We start from the raw sequence: 18,775 nt of genomic DNA, 5'->3' as shown, positions 1-18,775 counted from the left end.
TGAAAATAATAGTGACATTCCAGAGATCTAAAACGATGAAGGAATGGCAGCATTCCAGGGTGCTACAATAAGAATCTGTGGCTGTATTTTCTTCAAGACTAAGAAGGAACACTAGTAGCAGGAAAGGGATGAGAGAGAAGAGGGTAGAAGTCTGAACTTTCTTTGCTTTTGAGTTCATGGAGACTCACCTGTGTGAAATTCTCAGATGGGGAAGGAAGGCAGAACCATTATTAGAACCTAGGATGAGGAAATATCATACTATATGTTATACTAGTTATAGTATTTGGTGTTGTATTTTTCTTTTCTTTGCCTAACTGGAATTTGTATATAATTTTTCTCTCCCAGAAAACTTTTCCTTTCTTGAAATTCTTCCTACAGGGTTGAAGAATCCCTGATATTCTTAGAATTCCATATATTTAAAAGAACCAATTAAAAACATTATGAGTTTGATTTGAGGTATCTCTGAAATTACCTTACTCTCTCTGTTCTTAAATTTTTACTTTGATTTATGACATCCATACAGTAAGTGGAAAGAAATAGCTTGCCAGAAGACCTGATTTCCAATCCAACCACCAATACTCTTTTTGTGCGCTTATGTTTCTCTCCATAGAAAATGTACAAACTTTCCTGGGAAGAGGCAAGGAAGAAGGGATATGATCTCAGAACTGATGCAATTCCTATCACTGCTGCCAAAGCTTCTAGAGATATCGCCAGTGATGTAAGTCTGAATGGAAACAATTGCCTGGAGTTTTGTTTCTCATGCAAGCACACTTCAACTTGAAGTCAACTTGACTTCTAGAAACATTAAAGAGGCCATGTGCCTGCCAATAAGAGCATTAGACTGGTACTGAGCCCAGCTTGTCAGCTGATACACCAAAGTCCTCTCTTGTAGTTTTGCTATGACCATCTATAAACTGGTCTAATGATACTAGCTCATTGTATATTTAAAGAACCTTGTTGTATTCTATGAGGCCCATAAAGGCAATTTCATAATATTATGTCCCATTCCTCAAGAATAGATCCTTACCCGTCATTCAGTTGTGCTGAGTAATTAAGATTTTTCAGAACAACGAGTTGGACAAACCCCACTGTTCTTTAATACATGGGAGCCATTATGTACAGGAGAAAGAAACCTGCACTTAAAGTCACAGGACCTGAGTTTGAATCATCACATAATCTCTAAAAACCTCAGTTTTCCTATCTGTAAAATGTGTGTGCATAGGAGTAGGGGGAACTGGACTAGATGATATCAAACCTAAATTTATAATCCTGTGAATCAGCAATTTTTAAGACCCTTTTTTCCTTGATTTTTACCCAAGGAGTTCTGACACCCATCTTTTTATTTTCTTCACAGTATAAGTACAAATATAATTATGAAAAGGAAAAGGGGAAGATGGTTGGTTTCCGCAATGTTCAAGATGACCCCAAACTAGTCCACTACATGCAAGTGGCTAAAATGCAGTCTGAACGAGAATACAAGAAAAACTATGAGAATACCAAGACCAGCTACCACACACCTGCTGACATGCTCAGTGTCATAGCAGCCAGGGATGCCCAGGCCAACGTAAGCAACACTGGCTACAAGAACCTGATTCACAAGTACATCCTCCTTCCCGATGCAGTGAGCCTTGAGCAGTGCAGGAATATGAATCGCATTCAAAGCAACGTAAGCCTGTGTTTCCTTTTGGATTGGTAATTGGTGGTCTTAAGAAGGGAAAGGAGATTCCATTTTTTTTCATCAGACAAATGCTCCCAGCAAAGAGTGGGTGAGGTAAGGTAGAATCTACTTCTTTTCTTTATAGAATGAATATAAACAGGACTACAATGATTGGTACAAAGGCCTTGGCTGGAGTCCAGCTGGTTCTCTGGAAGTGGAGAAGGCCAAGAAAGCTACTGAATATGCAAGTGACAGGAATTACCGTCAGCACCCTAGCAACTTTCAGTTCAAGAAACTAAGCGACTCTATGGACATGGTGCTCGCAAAACAGAATGCACATACCATGAATAAGGTAAAATAGATGTCATTTATTCTGAAGGAACTTCCTGCCTCCCAGACTGGGGTGGAAAATCCCCAGAAGGGATGTTTGGCATGACTTGAGTTCTTCATTTGGAATCTTTAATATCATTCTCCCATTTCTGAACAATTGAAAATCACTGCAGAATACTTTTGCTTCTTCTTTTCTACTGCTATCTTCTGTTTTCTTCTTTCTTATATCATTTTTTTTCCTTTAAAATTTTCCTGTCTTTTTATTTTCCCTCTCAAATCTCCAAAGTGTGCGGTGGGTTGGCATGGAGGGGTGAAGGAGATATTGTTAGGGAATACAAGGCAGAGAAACCTGATTGGTGGTCAATCATTATAATGCCCTTTCCCCCTTCATCTACTCTTGCCCTCAATGAAATTTCAAAGAATCTCTAATTATCATCAAATTATTTGAAATTCCATATGCTTTTTCTCTGTATTTTGTATTTCCACATTTTATTTGCTTCTCTTTTACATGTTTAGGGCAATTATATCATCACATTTGAAGAATTGCTTGAGAAATCTCAATTTTGTTTTGGGCTGTTCCTGAATACTTTTTTAATAACTGTTTAATCATTTTTATAATAGTATTGACTAAACACATTAACAAATAACTCTACTCAGGTAGGCATAATATGTACAATCACAGAATATCAGAGTTGAAGGAACTCCAGAATTCATCTAATAAAATACCTGAGCAGAAATTTTCTCAAATGGAAGATTGGGTTCCAAGCATCCATCTGAAGACCCCTACTGATGGGGAGCTCATTAATTTCAGCAATATATCATTCCACTTATGGATACATCTAATTGTAGGAAAATTGTTTCTTATCAGCCAAAATCTACCTGTCTTCAAATTCTAACTATTGCTTCTCATCTTGACCTTTGGAACCAAGCAAGACAAAGTCATTTACTCTTCTATTCCACTATTTAAAAACAACTACAATATATCCTATCCTTCTATCCCCAAGTCTTCTCTTCTACAGGCTAACGATTCCTGATTCCTTCAACCAGTCTTCCTATGGCATGGTTTGGAATCCCCTTATCACCTTGGTCACCTTATTTAGAATGAGTTGTGGCTTGTCAGTCTCCTCAAAATGAAATGGAAAGAACTGAACACAATATTATAGATGTGATCTGAATAGAGTAAAATTGTAGAGTGGCCTTTATCATTCTGAATAGTTTGTTGCTATAAGGTAGCTTAGGATTAAAATAGGCTTTTAGGCTGCTAGGTCACATCATTGAGTTTACAATCCATTTAAAAATTCTATATCTTTTTAAATATGGTTTTCCACATCTTATACTTATGCAGTTAATTTAAAAAAATACATAGGACTTTATTTTCATTCCTGTTAAATTTCACTTTATTATATTTAGCTCCTCATTCTAGATTGTTCCAATTTTTGAGATCTCAGTTCTGTCATCCAAATGCCTGCCTCAACTTTGTGTGATCCACAAATTAAATAAGACATTACTTTCTGTAATTTCCTCTAACCCATTTACTCAAATGTTGGACAAAAAAGAACAAGTAAAGAGTTTTTTTGGTACTGCAATACAAACTTCTTTCCAGGTTAACACCAATTTATTATTCATTACTATTTGAGTCAGGTCGTTTAGTCTGTTCCCAAATCACCAAATGTTGCTATAATCTAGCCCCTATCTTTTCATTTTTTCTATAAGGATACCATGAAATCCTTTGTTAAAATCTTTGCTAAAATCCAAATATATAATATCCAGGATATCACTCCTAATATATTTCTAGTAATACTGCCCACAAAGGCAATGAGGCTGACTTGTTCTAAGGAAAATGGGCTTATGGAGTCACAGATTTAAAACTAGAAGAGACTCCCTTATTTGATAGGTAAGTAAGTTGAGGCCCAAAGAGGTTAGTGACTTGCTAAAATCACAGAATTTGTAAATATCTAAGGTGGCCTTTGAATCTTGATTCCAAATTCAGTGTCTATCTACTATACTTTGCTTCCTTTCCCCAAAAAACTTTGTCCAAGAGAGATTAAATTATTTGCCTAATGTCATTTAGCTAGTAACTGCCTGAGGCAGTGTTCTAACTCAGTTCTTCCTGATTCCAAGTTTAATCCTCTATCCATTACTCTCTCTCTCTCTCCCCCTTCCTCCTTCTCAAAGAACTCATGATGATTTGTGCTGCTCATCATCACCTCCCTAAGCATTCACAAATTATCCTTTACTAAAGCACTCTAGAACTTTGTCAGGGACATGACAGACTTTCTTTTTTTAAAAATATAGTTTTATTTATTTATTTTTAGATTTCGACATTCATTTCCACAAAATTTTCAGTTCCAATTTTTCTCCCCATCTTTCCCCTCCCCCCACCTCATAACACCTTGCATTTTGATTACCCCTTCCCTCAATATGCCCTCCCTTCTATCACACTCCACCCTTCCCTTATCCCCTTCTTCTCTCTTTTCTTGAAGGATAAGATAGATTTCTATACCCCATTACCTGTATTTCTTATTTCTCAGTTATATACAATAACAGTTCTCAACATTTGTTTCTAATACTTTGAATTCCAAACTTTCCAAGTTGTCATATAAGAAATCCATTTTCTTCTTTCTTCTGGGACAGTACTTGCCTGTCTTCAGTTTCATGCTGCTTTTCTTCTCTATGTGATTTCTCAAAGATTAGTGACAGTGGATCCACTGTCTTTCAGTATCCTAGAATGTAGTTCATCAGGGCGGGGCTATGTCATTTGAATGAGTTAAAGGTGCCTACATGCTCTCTTATCATCTCCTTGCTGATCTAAGACTTCATTTCCCTGTTAACCAAGTTGTTCTAGACTTCCTAGTCTGAAGACATTGTTTGAGAAAATAGAAGCAATATTGACATTTCCTTTACTTTTGGAATTTTTTTTAAAAAAGAACATTTCTTCCCCATCCTATATGATTATTCTAATGATTTGCCTATTCTATTTCTCCTTAGCATTTATATACTGTTGATTGGAACAAAGACAAGACTCAGATTCATGTTATGCCAGATACTCCAGATATTCTACAGGCCAAGCAGAACCAGACAATGTTTAGTCAGGTAAAGATATTTAAAGATATTTAAAGCTGTTTGATGTTAAGAAGAAAAACTTCTTTTTAGGTTTGGTCAAAAATATTGATTAATTTAATAGGATCATACTTTAGAAACATAAAAGGAAAAGTAGAATACTCAGTAAGTTCAATCCAATTACTGCTACACACTCAGACACATCTACCATAAGTGAATTTGACTACCCTCAAAAAAGGAGATTTTTTGTTGTCAATTTATCATGTGTGTCACTTAGCCTGGTCATATCCTAACCTCTGTGTCCAAAACTTGGACTAAGAAAATTCTTAGCAAAAGGAAGAAAAGTACCTTAAATTATTATTTTTCTTCCTGCTCCAATAATGGACACAGTCAAAGATGATGAGCTGTCTTGTGGCTCTCAGCGATTCTACTTTCACACTTGGCTATTTCCAGTCCTAAAACCCAAATGTCAACAATGAAATATTTTGGCATACTCACCAATGACCTAGTCAGAACAACTACAATGAATTGATTAATAAACATTTATTAAATACCTCCAGTGCAATGAATCAATCAACAAATATTTATTAAATGCCTCCTACATTCCAAGCATTGTTCCAGGTGGGATAAAATCACACACACACACACACACACACACACACACACACACACAATCCAAGAGTCACTGTCTTCAAGGAGTTTACATTCTATTTGGGAAGACAACAAGTACATACATAAATATATGTAATTACAGATTAAAACGATGTCATGTCCTATGATATGCCTTTCAAGTTCAGGTAGGACTAGAAGACATAATTGGAAATAAAATGAAAAATGCATTTTGACTGACTATTGAGATCACACAAAACAAGGATTTTAAGAAATGCCAAAGTTGTCTTTTATCCTAGTATCCAAATTATAAAGATTCTAGAATATGGTCATGGCCTCTTCAATTATATTTCTGTTTTAAAGGTCTACTAAAAATCAATGGGAAAAATAACAAAAAGCCCTTTAATTTTAGAAACTGTACAAACTTGGATGGGAAGAAGCATTAAAGAAAGGCTATGACCTTCGACCTGATGCAATATCAGTCCGGTTAGCCAAAGCTTCAAGAGACATTGCCAGTGATGTAAGTAACATATCAGGTGCTGTTATGTCACTTCTGTCTGGTACTGTGTTTGGTTTTTGTATGAACAGTTGCTATTAACAATGATTTTTTAAAATGCATTAAGGAAGACTATTTTTCAAATCTAGAATTCAACTTTGCTTCTGACTTCCAACATATTAGTTATTTTTTCAGGTTTATAGCATCTGTACACTTGATATACATTTTTTGTATGTCTTAATTTGAAGGATTGATAAAAAATGTTGAACAAGAAACCAAATTTTCTTAACTAAAAATCAAATACAACCTAAAGTCCATTTGCAAACACCTATGAAAAGCATGCTTTTCTTTCATGAAACTGGTATGGAACCCCAAAAATCTCAGAGCAGGTATTCTTAAACTTTTTTTGTCATGCCCTTTGGAAGTCTAGTGAAGCCTATGTACCTCTTCTCAAAATGATTCTTTAAAGGCATAAAAATTAAAAATGAAATATAATTATTAACGTTAAAAAAAGGTCACAGACTCCAAGTTGAGAACTCTTGTCCTCGACATATATTCATTTCCCCTTACATCAGTAAATGGAGACCTTCAGAATGATAATGATCCAATAAACTCTCTTTAGGAAGCTATGGATCCACATAAATGTGCTGTAATATGGTATGCACTCTTCTGTTTTTTCAATGAATATGCCTTGAGAGACATTGTGACACCTTGCTGAAATCTAGATAAGCTCTATTTTTTACTTTCTAGTATATCCCTCTGGCTCTACTTAGCTTTTGCTATGTCAGAAAAATAGATGCTCCTGACTATCTCCATAATCTCCCTTGATCATCTGTTCCATTTATCTAACTAAACATCTGCAGATAAGACTTATATGGCTTACTAACAGCATAGAGAGATTTCTACCTACTTAAATTGTTGAAGACAGCTTAATTCAAACATATGTAGACTTAAGAGATTTGATTTGACTTGCCTTGTCTTTGTGTTATTTTTTTAAAATTGTATTATTTATTTCAGTATAAATACAAGGAAGGCTACCGTAAACAACAAGGCCACCATGTTGGATTCCGTAGTATTGAAGATGACCCCAAGCTGGTACTATCCATGAATGTGGCCAAAATGCAGAGTGAGAGGGAATACAAGAAGGACTTTGAGAAATGGAAGACCAAGTACTCCAGTCCAGTGGACATGCTGGGAATAGTTTTGGCCAAGAAGTGTCAGACTTTAGTCAGTGATATAGACTACAAACATCCCATACACTACTGGACATGTCTGCCAGATCAGACAGCCATTATTCAAGCTAAAAGAGTATATGACCTACAGAGTGATGTAAGTTTCATTTGATTAAAATATTTTAAAATGTTCTTGTTATTAAATTTTTAGGTAAAACATTGCATTTTGAAGGATTAGTTATTTTGTAGTAGAGAAAGCAAAAAAATAAACAACAAAACCAACTCAATCCCCAGCAACAACCCAAATGAACTATTAACAATGTTTGCTTTATGATGCATGCTCAAAGTTAAGTTAAATATTCCAGATGAAAAAATGATCTTGTTGGATCTGATTTGTCCTCCCATAGAACTTGTACAAGTCTGATCTACAATGGCTCAAAGGGATAGGATGGAGTCCACTGGGTTCTTTGGAGGCTGAAAAGAACAAGAAGGCTTCAGAAATCATCAGTGAAAAGAAATACCGGCAACCACCGGATAAAAACAAATTCACCAGTCTTCCTGATGCCATGGACATAGTTTTGGCAAAGACAAATGCCAAAAACAGGAGTGATGTGAGTTGCTACTAGAAGATAAATTATAATCAGAGAGAGTGATGTTTTATACTTGAATGTTTTCCTAATGTTCTCAACTTCTCATGTCAAATCAAATAATAAGTAGGCTGAACATGGCATTTTTTTCTTACTCAAGATAAATGAATTTTTTATGATGAGAATAATATTGAATATCTCAACTTTTCCTTGAAGATTGACTGTAATAAAACTGTAGGTTAAATTCTGAGGAACTGAATGATATTCTGAGACATTTAATGTGCCATGGACAGTGGGAGAAATGTGGGGGAGTTGATGTAACTATAACTACAAGTCCTTAGAATTGGCTTATATGCATATGATTTAGAGACAGATTTTGTCTGAGTCAGACTTCTCAGAACTTATGACTTCTATTCCCACCTCCAACCTAGTTGCTGACTTTTCTGACTCTTACATAGCAAGGTAACAATAGCAGTTTCATTCTTTGCAGTGGGGCTAGGGGTTGGGAATTCCTTATTTCTTTTATATGTCTGAGCCAGAAGTCTAACCTTGTAACCAGAGGAAGTTGAATGATTACACCATGATTCTGTAGCTGGCAGAGAAGGTTAAAGTAGGAGTTTAAAAGATTCTAGGGATAGAAAGGACATGATTCATCTAGATTGAGGCCATCTAGATGTGATTTTATACATGAGAAAACTAAGACACAGGGACCTGATGTGTCAGCTTTTTCTACCAAGGCAAATCCAGCAACAATTATGTGACTCAGAGTTTTAAGTAGCTGCCTGGGATACTATGAGGTTAAATGACTTGCCTCTGGTCATTTAGCTAGTTAGTGGAGGAGCTAGGACTAGAATCCAATATCCTGACTCTGAATCCAATGTCTCTATCTACACCACAGTGTGTGAGTAATTTACTAGGTGATCAATTCCAGGGCCATGAAATATATTGGCTATTTTTAAAAAATGACCAAAGTTAGCTGCTATTCAACTCAATCTATTTTTACATACATATATTAACATATTACATATTGTTAACATATATTAAAGCTATACAGCAAGCATAGTAGTGACAACACAGTCTAGTAGTTAGAAAACGGGCCTAGAAATTATGAAGATTTGTTCTGTGGCCCTGATACATACTAGTTGTGTGGCCCCAGGCAAGATGTTCAATCTGTTTCTTCATCTGTGAAAGAGGCAATAGCAGCACTTTCCTCATGGGGGTTATTGTGAGGGTCAAATAAAATAATATATATAGGTTATGTAGCCCAACCCACTGATTTTACAGATGGAGTTCATAGAGGTTAAGTGACTTGCCTGGTGTCACACAGTACCTCAGGTGGAACTTGAACCTGGGTCCTCTGATTCTGAGTCCAGCACTCTTATTATCATGGGTTAGCTATGGTTTAAAATTCAAAAAACAATGTCTCTCCTTTCTTCTAAAGCATATCTCTCAATAGTGTTTAGTTCAAGTGTGTTAGGTTGCCCTGGCAAATTGATATAGTTGCCTAATATTCTGTCAGTTCTTACTGGAAAACCTCTTATTCTTCATTCTAGAGACTCTATCGAGAAGCCTGGGACAAAGACAAGACACAGATCCATATAATGCCTGATACACCTGACATCATGTTGGCAAAAGCAAATTTGATCAATACAAGTGATGTAAGTTCATTTTGGGAAATATACTTTGCAAGAATTCATTGAAGTTGCTTCCATGCTAGTCAATTCCAAGTTATTTTTAATATTTGAATAATGTAATTCATAAAATGCTTTTGAATTTGATTCCCCATAACAAGACTTTGGGATTTTTAGTTTCTAAGTAGTATTAGACATCTGCAAACGAAGTGCATGAAGGCAAGGTTAAATAGAATTCAAATGTTTCCGCAAATCCATAATTATGAATGTCAGTTTCTTAGGATGATTTCTATGATGTAAAGTCTAAAGTACAATAGACCAACAAACTTTGAGCACATATAATAGCTCAGGAAAGTCCAAATAAATCTTTTGTTTGTAATTTATGACTACCATGAAAATTATAATCAATCATTCCTTCCCATGCTCTGAATATAGGACCAGCATGCATTTAAAATACATTAGTAATATGAGAATTTGCTACTAAATTTGAATTCACAATTTTCTTCTGAATACTTTAAAGTAACAACAACAAAACCTAACTCTTCAAAAATGATAAAGGACCCTTTTCTTTTATAAACAGTCACTTATTTTTTGCTTGACATTAAGTACTACCTGTCAGCATCCTTTTTGGTTGTACTCAGAGCTTATATGACCAGATTCTTCTTCTGTAATTCTTGTTTTAATTTTTTTTTTGTAATTTTTATGCAATTCCTCTTGATTCCTGACAAAGACCTCTTATAAAACATTGAAATGAATAAAGAAAATAATTCTTTATTGATATACACTATGGCTGACCACAGTGTCTTTCGTTTTTGAAAAAGAATATTAAAAATGGAATTTAAGCATTACCAACTTTTTTTGAGTACCCTGTCTCATCCATGTTATTTTCTTGGAACCTGGGAATATTTAGCCCTTTTGCCCCACCAGACTGTAAGTGATTTTTCAAGAGAGAATTTGTTAAAATAATTTTGTTCCTCTCTCAATAGAAACTCTACCGATTAGGCTATGAGGAGTTGAAGAAGAAAGGGTATGACCTTCCTGTCGATGCCATACCAATCAAAGCAGCCAAGGCATCCAGAGAAATTGCGAGTGAAGTAAGTTCCCATTTTTGCTTTGTACCACCTTGACATTTTAATTGAATTGTTCAACACATTTCTAAGCTTAAAGCAAACCTCTTAAAAAGTAACCATTAAAACAGAGGCCTAGATAGTTCTGGAATGTTATATGAAAGGACAATATATCCATGCCAAGTGTTTCACATGGACACAATTGCACATTTGAATTTGATATTTGAATTCAGACTTGGATCTCCTATAATAATCCGTGAAATCAGAAAATTCACAGTAAATTTCTGGATAAACTATTGAAGTTAATATTATCTGTATTCTGTCATGGAGGATGGTGGTCATTTTGACTTGCTTTCCTCCTCATTTCTTCTCCCCAGTACAAGTACAAGGAAGGCTATCGTAAGCAGCTTGGCCACCATATTGGAGCCCGTGACATCAAGGATGATCCCAAGATGATGTGGTCCATGCATGTGGCCAAGATCCAGAGTGACAGAGAGTACAAGAAGGACTTTGAGAAGTGGAAGACCAAGTTCAGCAGTCCAGTGGACATGCTGGGGGTTGTATTGGCCAAGAAATGCCAGATCCTGGTCAGTGACATAGATTACAAACACCCCCTGCATCAGTGGATGTGCCTGCCTGACCAGAATGATGTTGTCCAAGCCAGGAAGACATATGATCTTCAAAGTGATGTAAGTTTAAGGCAATTGATTGGTCAGTAGAAAAGTCTTTCTCCGGTTTTTCACCTTCCATGGCTGTTGCTTCATAATAGGGTAGGATCAGTCCTTAAGAGCTTAGTTCAATGCCCCTAGTTTTTATAGAATTATGGCATTTGGAGCTAGAAAGGACCTTAGAGGTAACTTGGTTCAAACCTCTCTTGTTATAGATATGGAAATGAAGGCCCTGAGAAGTTAAGTAATTCACCCTAGAACACACAGGTAACTAGCAGAGCTAGTTATTCAAAGCCAAGTCCTGTAATTCCAAATCAATATTCCTTCACCTGCACCTAAATCACCTCTCTTCACAAGCTGAAATTTCTGGAGCCACTGTCCATCCAACAAACATTTGAAATAACCTTCAGTTGGTAATTTAGAAAAATGCATAAAAATTAAGGACAGTTTTGGTGTGAACTTTTGGGCAAGAGTATGTGTTTTTGAGTGATATCTCTAATCTGATGTTTCACTTTATAAAATTGTGATTTTAAGGACTATGACTTATTCTACAGCTTCTCCAAGTAAAATCTGTATAAGAATGAAAACATAAGCAAACAAAAAAAAAATTCATCCCTCCCAAAATTGACATGGCTTTTATATTAACTGTTCATTCATCTGAAATTTCAGATTCTGTATAAGTCAGATCTCCAGTGGCTCAGAGGCATCGGCTGGTGCCCTAGTGGTTCCCTTGAGGATGAAAAGAATAAAAGAGCGACCATGATTTTAAGTGACCACACCTATCGTCAGCACCCAGAAAAGTTCAAATTTTCTAGTCTTATGGACTCCATCCCTATGGTTCTGGCAAAGAACAACGCTATAACAATGAACCATGTAAGTCTTCTTGTTTGGGGGAGGACTTTCAGTTTGTTTAATTTCTAGAAATGTCAACATACCTATATCTTGTCATACAGACAAAGGGATTCTTAAACATTTTTCACTCACAATCCTTCAGCTTTTCTTAAACTGTGGGTTGTAACCTCATATGGGGTTGCGACTCAATAAAATCCATTTAATGAAAATCCTATTTCCATTCATTTTAGTGAGGAAAATTATGGAAGATTCCAGGATTCCATCAAAGTCTCCTGATTTTTACTTATAAATGCTCAAATAACAAATAGCTAAAGAGGTATCTGTAGTTGTTCAGTCGTTTTAGTCATGTCCAATTCATTTTTCTTGGCAAAGATACTGGAGTGGTTTTCCATTTCCTTCTCTGGCTGATGAGGAAACTGAGGGAAACAGAGTTAAGTGGCTTGCCTAGGGTCACACAGCCAGTAAGTGTCTGAGGAAGATGAGTCTTCTTGATGCCACACCTAGCATTCTATCCACTGCTCCATCTAGCCATCCTAAATAGGTTTTTAGTTAATAGTAATTATAGAAAGGTGAAAAATTGTGTGTACATATTGTGGTTGTGATGAGAACAAGAAGTCAGCCTGCTACTAAGGGTGCTATACCGCACAAGGAAGAGCTGCCTCCAGGAACCTCAACTTCTTCTGACATGAAGTAGTTGGCACAGATTTTCTAGAGAAGTGCTTGTAATTCCTGAGATGGAGCATTGAGGCATTTCAGGGTGAGAAAAATGTGAAAGAAAGATTGCTTTGCCTCTCTACATTTATGGTGTAGAACTCGATAAAGTAGTGTATTGTTTTAGTGTTACCTGACCATCCTGTGATCAAGCTATGCAGAACTGACAGACTCCAACTCTTATCTTCTACGTAGGCTGTCTTATGCTAAGTATATGTTCTCATGCCTGCTAAGGGGAAGAATGTGACCCTCATAAAATAGTCAGAAGTAATAAGGGAGAAGTAGTTGTCCCTCATAAAAGAAGTGAAGGGGGGAAAAATGTCATAGTTGTCTGTTCTAGCAAAAAATTTCCGTAAAGCTAGCATTACTAAGTAAAGGATAAAAGTGTTTCCTTTGGTAAAAATATGGTTATTTTAAATTTCTTCACATTAAAAGTATCTTTCTTATGGAAACTTATTGTCCCTCCCTAGGCTAGAACACCTTACAAAAGCTAATACCTAGTGTTATGTTATTATGCTTATAAAAAGGTAAGAGTTTTAGTAGGTTGGTTCATTGTTGTATCATCTTTGGGATTCAATATGACATTGTGTTTTTCTGTATTTGTTTCAGCGCCTCTATACAGAAGCATGGGATAAAGATAAAACCAGTGTCCACATTATGCCAGACACCCCTGAAGTTTTACTGGCAAAGCAGAATACAATTAATTTCAGTGATGTAAGTGACTATATTGTACTACATTGATGGTTTGAATATTAAAAGAGTTTTTCTTAAAAACAATCTTTTCATATGAACTTACACTTATTTATTAATATCTTAGAAACTGTATAAACTTGGCCTGGAAGAAGCCAAGCAGAAAGGCTATGATTTGCGGGTAGATGCCATCCCCATCCAGGCAGCTAAAGCTTCCAGAGATATTGCCAGTGAAGTAAGTAAATCCATGCAATGTTCCATCATCATTTTAGCTCAAAATTTTCTCAGTATCCTGTATTTACAGCATAGTAAATACATGTTGGAGTCCAAGCTCTCACAACACATCTCTCTAGAAATGTTTTTTTGGTAGTAGTTTAATAGTGAAATCCTCAAACCCAAATCTACATGTCCCAAAGTAAACAGTCTAAAGCAGGAGTAGAGAATTGTGGCCTTCAAGGTCGTTGGGTGTGGCCTTTTGACTGAGTCCAAGTTTTACAAAACAAATCCTTTTATTAAGGAGATTTGTTCTGTGAAGTTTGGATTCAGACAAAGGGCCACATTTGAGGACCTAGAGGGCCACATGTGGCCTTGAGGCCACAGGTTCCCCACCCAGAAACATATTCTCTAAGACTATATTTCCATGTTTCTTTTCAGTGGTTAAGAAAAAGAGAAGATACCTGACCACACTTGAGGTGTATGTCTTGGCTTATCCATGAGAAGAATGCTTTTGCCAAAAGTTGGAATGAGTTGTAGGGTTTATTCAAAAGTTCTTATTAGTAGTAGTGCCTATCAGAAGGTTTATGTGTTTTACTGAGCCAAGAGTAATGTTAGTCACTCTTCTATTCAAAATCTTTCCCTCAATTGTGTATTTCCCTTTGTGCCTGATGAACTGATAAGGGAATCACAGTCAGAAGTGATATCGTCACCATCTAGTCCAGTCCATTAACAACCAAGAATCTCCTTTATTACATACCCAACAAAATGTCATACAACCTTTTTTGGGGGGAAGACCATCAGCAAAGGGAAACCCAATAATTCTTGCAGAAGGCCATCTCATATTTGGATATGATTAATCATGAGGGGGTTTTTCCTGACATCAAGCCAAAATCTAGCTCTTTTCCACTTCTGTCCAGAACTTCTGTTTAGCCTCTAAGGACAAGTAGAATCTGTCCAATCCTTCCTCTGCATGGCAGTCCTTCAAATATATTAAGATAACATCATCTCTCTTCTCCCTCTACCCTCAAATTTTCTTTTTCAAGTTAAACATCTCCAGTTCATTCAGCCAATCCTTCAATGGTATGTTGTCTAGTTCCTCCACCATCCCACCTATCCTGCTCTGGACACTCTCCACTTTATCAATCTTTCATTGTATAGTTTTACTCAAAATTCCAGAAACATTCCAGAAATGCTAGAATACTTTCCAGCCTTATAAGTAGAGAATATAACTAGGAAAAACCAAGAAAGCTAAGATAGTTCCTTCTGCATCTTAATTCATTCTTGCCACTCCCCTTTTCCAAAATGATGAAGACAAAAATCTTGACTTAAGCATTTTTTTCCTAGAACCCTAATTGTAGAACTTCTTTTTCCCCCTAAAAACTTTTTTTCACTAAAGTGTTTTTATAATGTCTCACTATGGTATAGAAGAGATCAAGTATATTTTTAAGGATACCCCAGTGAATTCTACATTTTAGTAGGTACTACTCATCTGGAAAGTGTTTAAATACGGCCCCCATAATGGGCCTTATGTCTATCACCATAGGGCCAGCCTAAGTAAGTTCAACAACACTTACTACCATGGAAGTGGCCACTAGGTGATGTATTTGAGGGAACCACAAAGCTTGACAGACTGGGTAAAGCTCAGAATGAATTACAATTACTTGGGTAAAGGGCATGCACGCACAGAGGAAATAACAGTCTTGAAATACTAATGAAATACTAATCACAAATAAATAAATTAGGACTTTATTGCTTGTTGTAATAGCAAACCTTTTGTTCCCTCTAGTACAAATACAAGGAAGGCTATCGTAAGCAGCTTGGCCATCATATTGGAGCCCGAGCCATTCATGATGACCCCAAGATGATGTGGTCTATGCATATAGCCAAGGTTCAAAGTGACAGGGAGTACAAGAAGGACTTTGAGAAATGGAAGACCAAGTTCAGCAGCCCAGTGGATATGTTGGGGGTTGTGCTTGCCAAGAAATGTCAGTCCTTGGTCAGTGATGTGGATTACAAGAATTACCTACACCAATGGACCTGCTTGCCAGACCAAAATGATGTCATTCATGCTCGTAAAGCTTATGACCTGCAGAGTGAAGTGAGTATTGATCATTATAACATAAATGTTGGGGAAAACAGTTGATCAAAACACCTGGAAAATATAGCAATAGATATCCCAAATCTCATCATCAGATCCATGGGGAAAACAAAATACTTTCCTTTCCTAACACTATTGATGATTTTCCCTGAATCTATGCTAATATTATGGTTTAGGCAGATATATACACATTTCAAGATTATTTCTCTCTTACGGAGCATGGTTTCTGATTTAGCCCATTGGATCTAAAATTGAGACAATAACGTGCCTATCTATAGATTAATTTTTTAAAAAATTTGTTTACATTTACTTTCAAATGCTTTTTAAATGAGGATTCATGACAGATTCAAAGATAAACTTCATTACTATTTATGTCAACAGAATTTATATAAGTCAGATCTTCAGTGGCTCAAAGGCATTGGCTGGGTGCCAATTGGTTCTTTGGATGTTGAAAAATGCAAACGAGCGACAGAAATTCTGAGTGACAAAATCTACCGTCAGCCTCCAGACACACTGAAATTTACCAGTGTGACTGATTCTCTGGAACAAGTGTTGGCCAAGAATAATGCCCTCAACATGAACAAAGTAAGCCCTCATTCTTCTGAAAAAAAGGATCAGTGTTTCTAACTGTGAATCACAGAAAAGGAAGAAAAATCAGTAAAGAAAAAAAGTTGGAGATTAAATAGTTTTAGTCTAAGACATCATGAATTGTCCTATCCATCAACCCCATTGTACATCAATGTTCCTGAAACTTGGTTTTAGAACAAGAACCTTTTGCTATTTTATACATAGTGGCACTTGAATAGAGCACTGGACTTGGAGTCAGGAGGCACTGAATTCAAATCCAGTTTACCACACTGGCTAACTGGGTGACCCTGAGCAATTTGCTTAACATGGACCTCAGTTTTCTCATCTATAAAATGAGGAGAAAATAGTGTTCTTCCTAGGGTTGTTGTGAGGTTAAAATGAGATGATATTTGGAAAAGACTTTGCAAAACTTAAATGATATGTAAGTGCTAGCTATTATTATGATTGTTATTGTTAAATAAACTCACTTTTTTCACATTATTAGAATAAGTTTCATAGCATCTGAAGTTATTTGTAAGCTTCTTGCTTGCCAGGTGCTTCAGTAGTTGTTATTACTTTATGAATCAAGCTTACTTTAGAATTCATTCATTCAGATATCCACCCACTCAAAAACCATTTGCTCAGTGCCCACTATGTGTTGTGTGCTGTGTTTCTACTACGTGCAAAGTATCATGCTTGACACTGGGAAAGATGCCAAGGTGAATAAGACATGGTTGTACTTTTATGAGTTTCATAATATATTGTAAACATATATAAACAAATATGCAATACATTTAATGTTGAATAGAGTATATCAAGAAATAAGAGAAGTAAAAAATACTATGTACAGTCTAAGGGAAGAAAAAGTGTTTTCAAACTCATTACTTCCAAAGTCATCCTTGAAAAACTCTAATTGTTAGAAAGACGTTTTAATATAGAACATAAACAGTAGATAAATTCTTCTTATACTTATTTTTTTTTAAAAAACTACTTATGTGATCAATAAAGTTCTATTAATTGATATTTCATATCATTCTCTGACATATGTACTTCATTTATCTCCTTGGTAGCGTCTATACACAGAAGCGTGGGAGAAAGACAAGACCCAAGTCCACATCATGCCTGATACACCTGAGATTACACTAGCGAGACTCAACAAGGTCAACTACAGTGAGGTGAGAACACACACCGGTTTTTAGTGCATGTATTATTTCTCTTCAAGTTTTTTTTTTTTTTTACATTTAATATTGAGCAGTTGATAATTGACTAAATGAACATATAGCCCACCTCCCCCCAACAGCTTTAAGTCTAATAAATATAAAATTTCTTCTAAAACTGGTAAGGATCACAGTTAAGGTCAAATATTTTAAAATCACCTTTTAAAATATAGTATTAAGACTTCAGTCACCAAATTTGTAAGTCTTCACTTTTGAAGACTTTTATGAACCAGTGAAGAACAAAATAAGAAATAGAAAAGAAAGAAAAATAAGGAATTGTTCCCTAACATTGCAGCAAAGACAAACCCCTTTGAAAGCTGTAAGAGATACGATCATAATAATAATGATCCATGATTGGTCAAGGATTGGGGATGAAACATGCTGTCTACATCCTGACTAAGATATGATGCATCTAGTGGTATAGAATGAGACACATGTTTTTGTATACAGCCAATGAGAAAATTTGTTTTTCTTGACTATGCACATTTGTCAGCAATGTTGCTCTTACTCTATCACAGTTTTTACAGGGAATGTGTACTTAACAACTTCTGAGGCAGAGTGTTCGCCACAGACCTGCTAGTCAGTGTTTAATTACAGCCTACATTCTCAAACTGTATGTATACTGCTTTTTATTTTAAAAAGAATATAAAACTAATGGGTTCGGTACTCAAGACACAGTAGTCAATAAATAAAACAATCTGCCGTTTGATAAACCCAAAAGAATATTAAACTTTAGAATTTCAAAGGTGGAAAAAACCTTCCAAAGTCACTTAGTTCAAACCCTTCCCAATCATCTAGCCCAATCATCTCATATTACAGATGAGCAAAATTAGACCCAGAGAGAGTAAGTGGTTTGCCCCAGGTCCTATGGGAAGTAAACAATGGAGGGGCCATTTGAACGCTGGTGTCCTGACCCCAAAGCCTACCCTCTTTCCACCATACTGTGATGAATCATCTCATGGTCTCCAGGTCTCTTGAAAAAAGAGTTCTTCCCTCTCCTTTCTAAGACTAACCTCTTCCATATTCCTGGTCCATTCTCTTTCACTTCTTGTAATATCTTAATTCATTATGTCCTCACTCAAGCTAAACTTCTCTTGAACAATTTAATACTTAAGTAAATAGGAAAGTACAAGTACTTAAATAAACA

The 18,775-nt window shown here is 35.9% G+C and overlaps 1 protein-coding gene across 13 annotated transcripts in view; it reads left to right on the top strand.

The window, feature by feature from the left end:
- Window positions 1–18,775, top strand: part of NEB (nebulin) — a 241,861-nt gene that overhangs the window by 76,709 nt on the left and 146,377 nt on the right. For all 13 annotated transcript variants that reach the window (XM_072611940.1, XM_072611945.1, XM_072611950.1 and 10 more), the window contains 16 exons: window positions 611–718; window positions 1,355–1,666; window positions 1,803–2,009; window positions 4,976–5,080; window positions 6,069–6,176; window positions 7,170–7,481; window positions 7,732–7,935; window positions 9,465–9,569; window positions 10,529–10,636; window positions 10,987–11,298; window positions 11,947–12,150; window positions 13,450–13,554; window positions 13,658–13,765; window positions 15,533–15,844; window positions 16,226–16,429; window positions 17,482–17,586. In XM_072611940.1, the coding sequence (XP_072468041.1) occupies window positions 611–718; window positions 1,355–1,666; window positions 1,803–2,009; window positions 4,976–5,080; window positions 6,069–6,176; window positions 7,170–7,481; window positions 7,732–7,935; window positions 9,465–9,569; window positions 10,529–10,636; window positions 10,987–11,298; window positions 11,947–12,150; window positions 13,450–13,554; window positions 13,658–13,765; window positions 15,533–15,844; window positions 16,226–16,429; window positions 17,482–17,586 (2,919 nt within the window). The remainder of the gene's footprint in view (window positions 1–610; window positions 719–1,354; window positions 1,667–1,802; window positions 2,010–4,975; window positions 5,081–6,068; window positions 6,177–7,169; window positions 7,482–7,731; window positions 7,936–9,464; window positions 9,570–10,528; window positions 10,637–10,986; window positions 11,299–11,946; window positions 12,151–13,449; window positions 13,555–13,657; window positions 13,766–15,532; window positions 15,845–16,225; window positions 16,430–17,481; window positions 17,587–18,775) is intronic.

The sequence above is a fragment of the Notamacropus eugenii genome, chromosome 5 (assembly GCF_028372415.1).
Source record: "Notamacropus eugenii isolate mMacEug1 chromosome 5, mMacEug1.pri_v2, whole genome shotgun sequence".
NCBI classification, from domain to species: domain Eukaryota; kingdom Metazoa; phylum Chordata; class Mammalia; order Diprotodontia; family Macropodidae; genus Notamacropus; species Notamacropus eugenii.
This window is presented reverse-complemented; position numbering and strand designations above follow the sequence as displayed.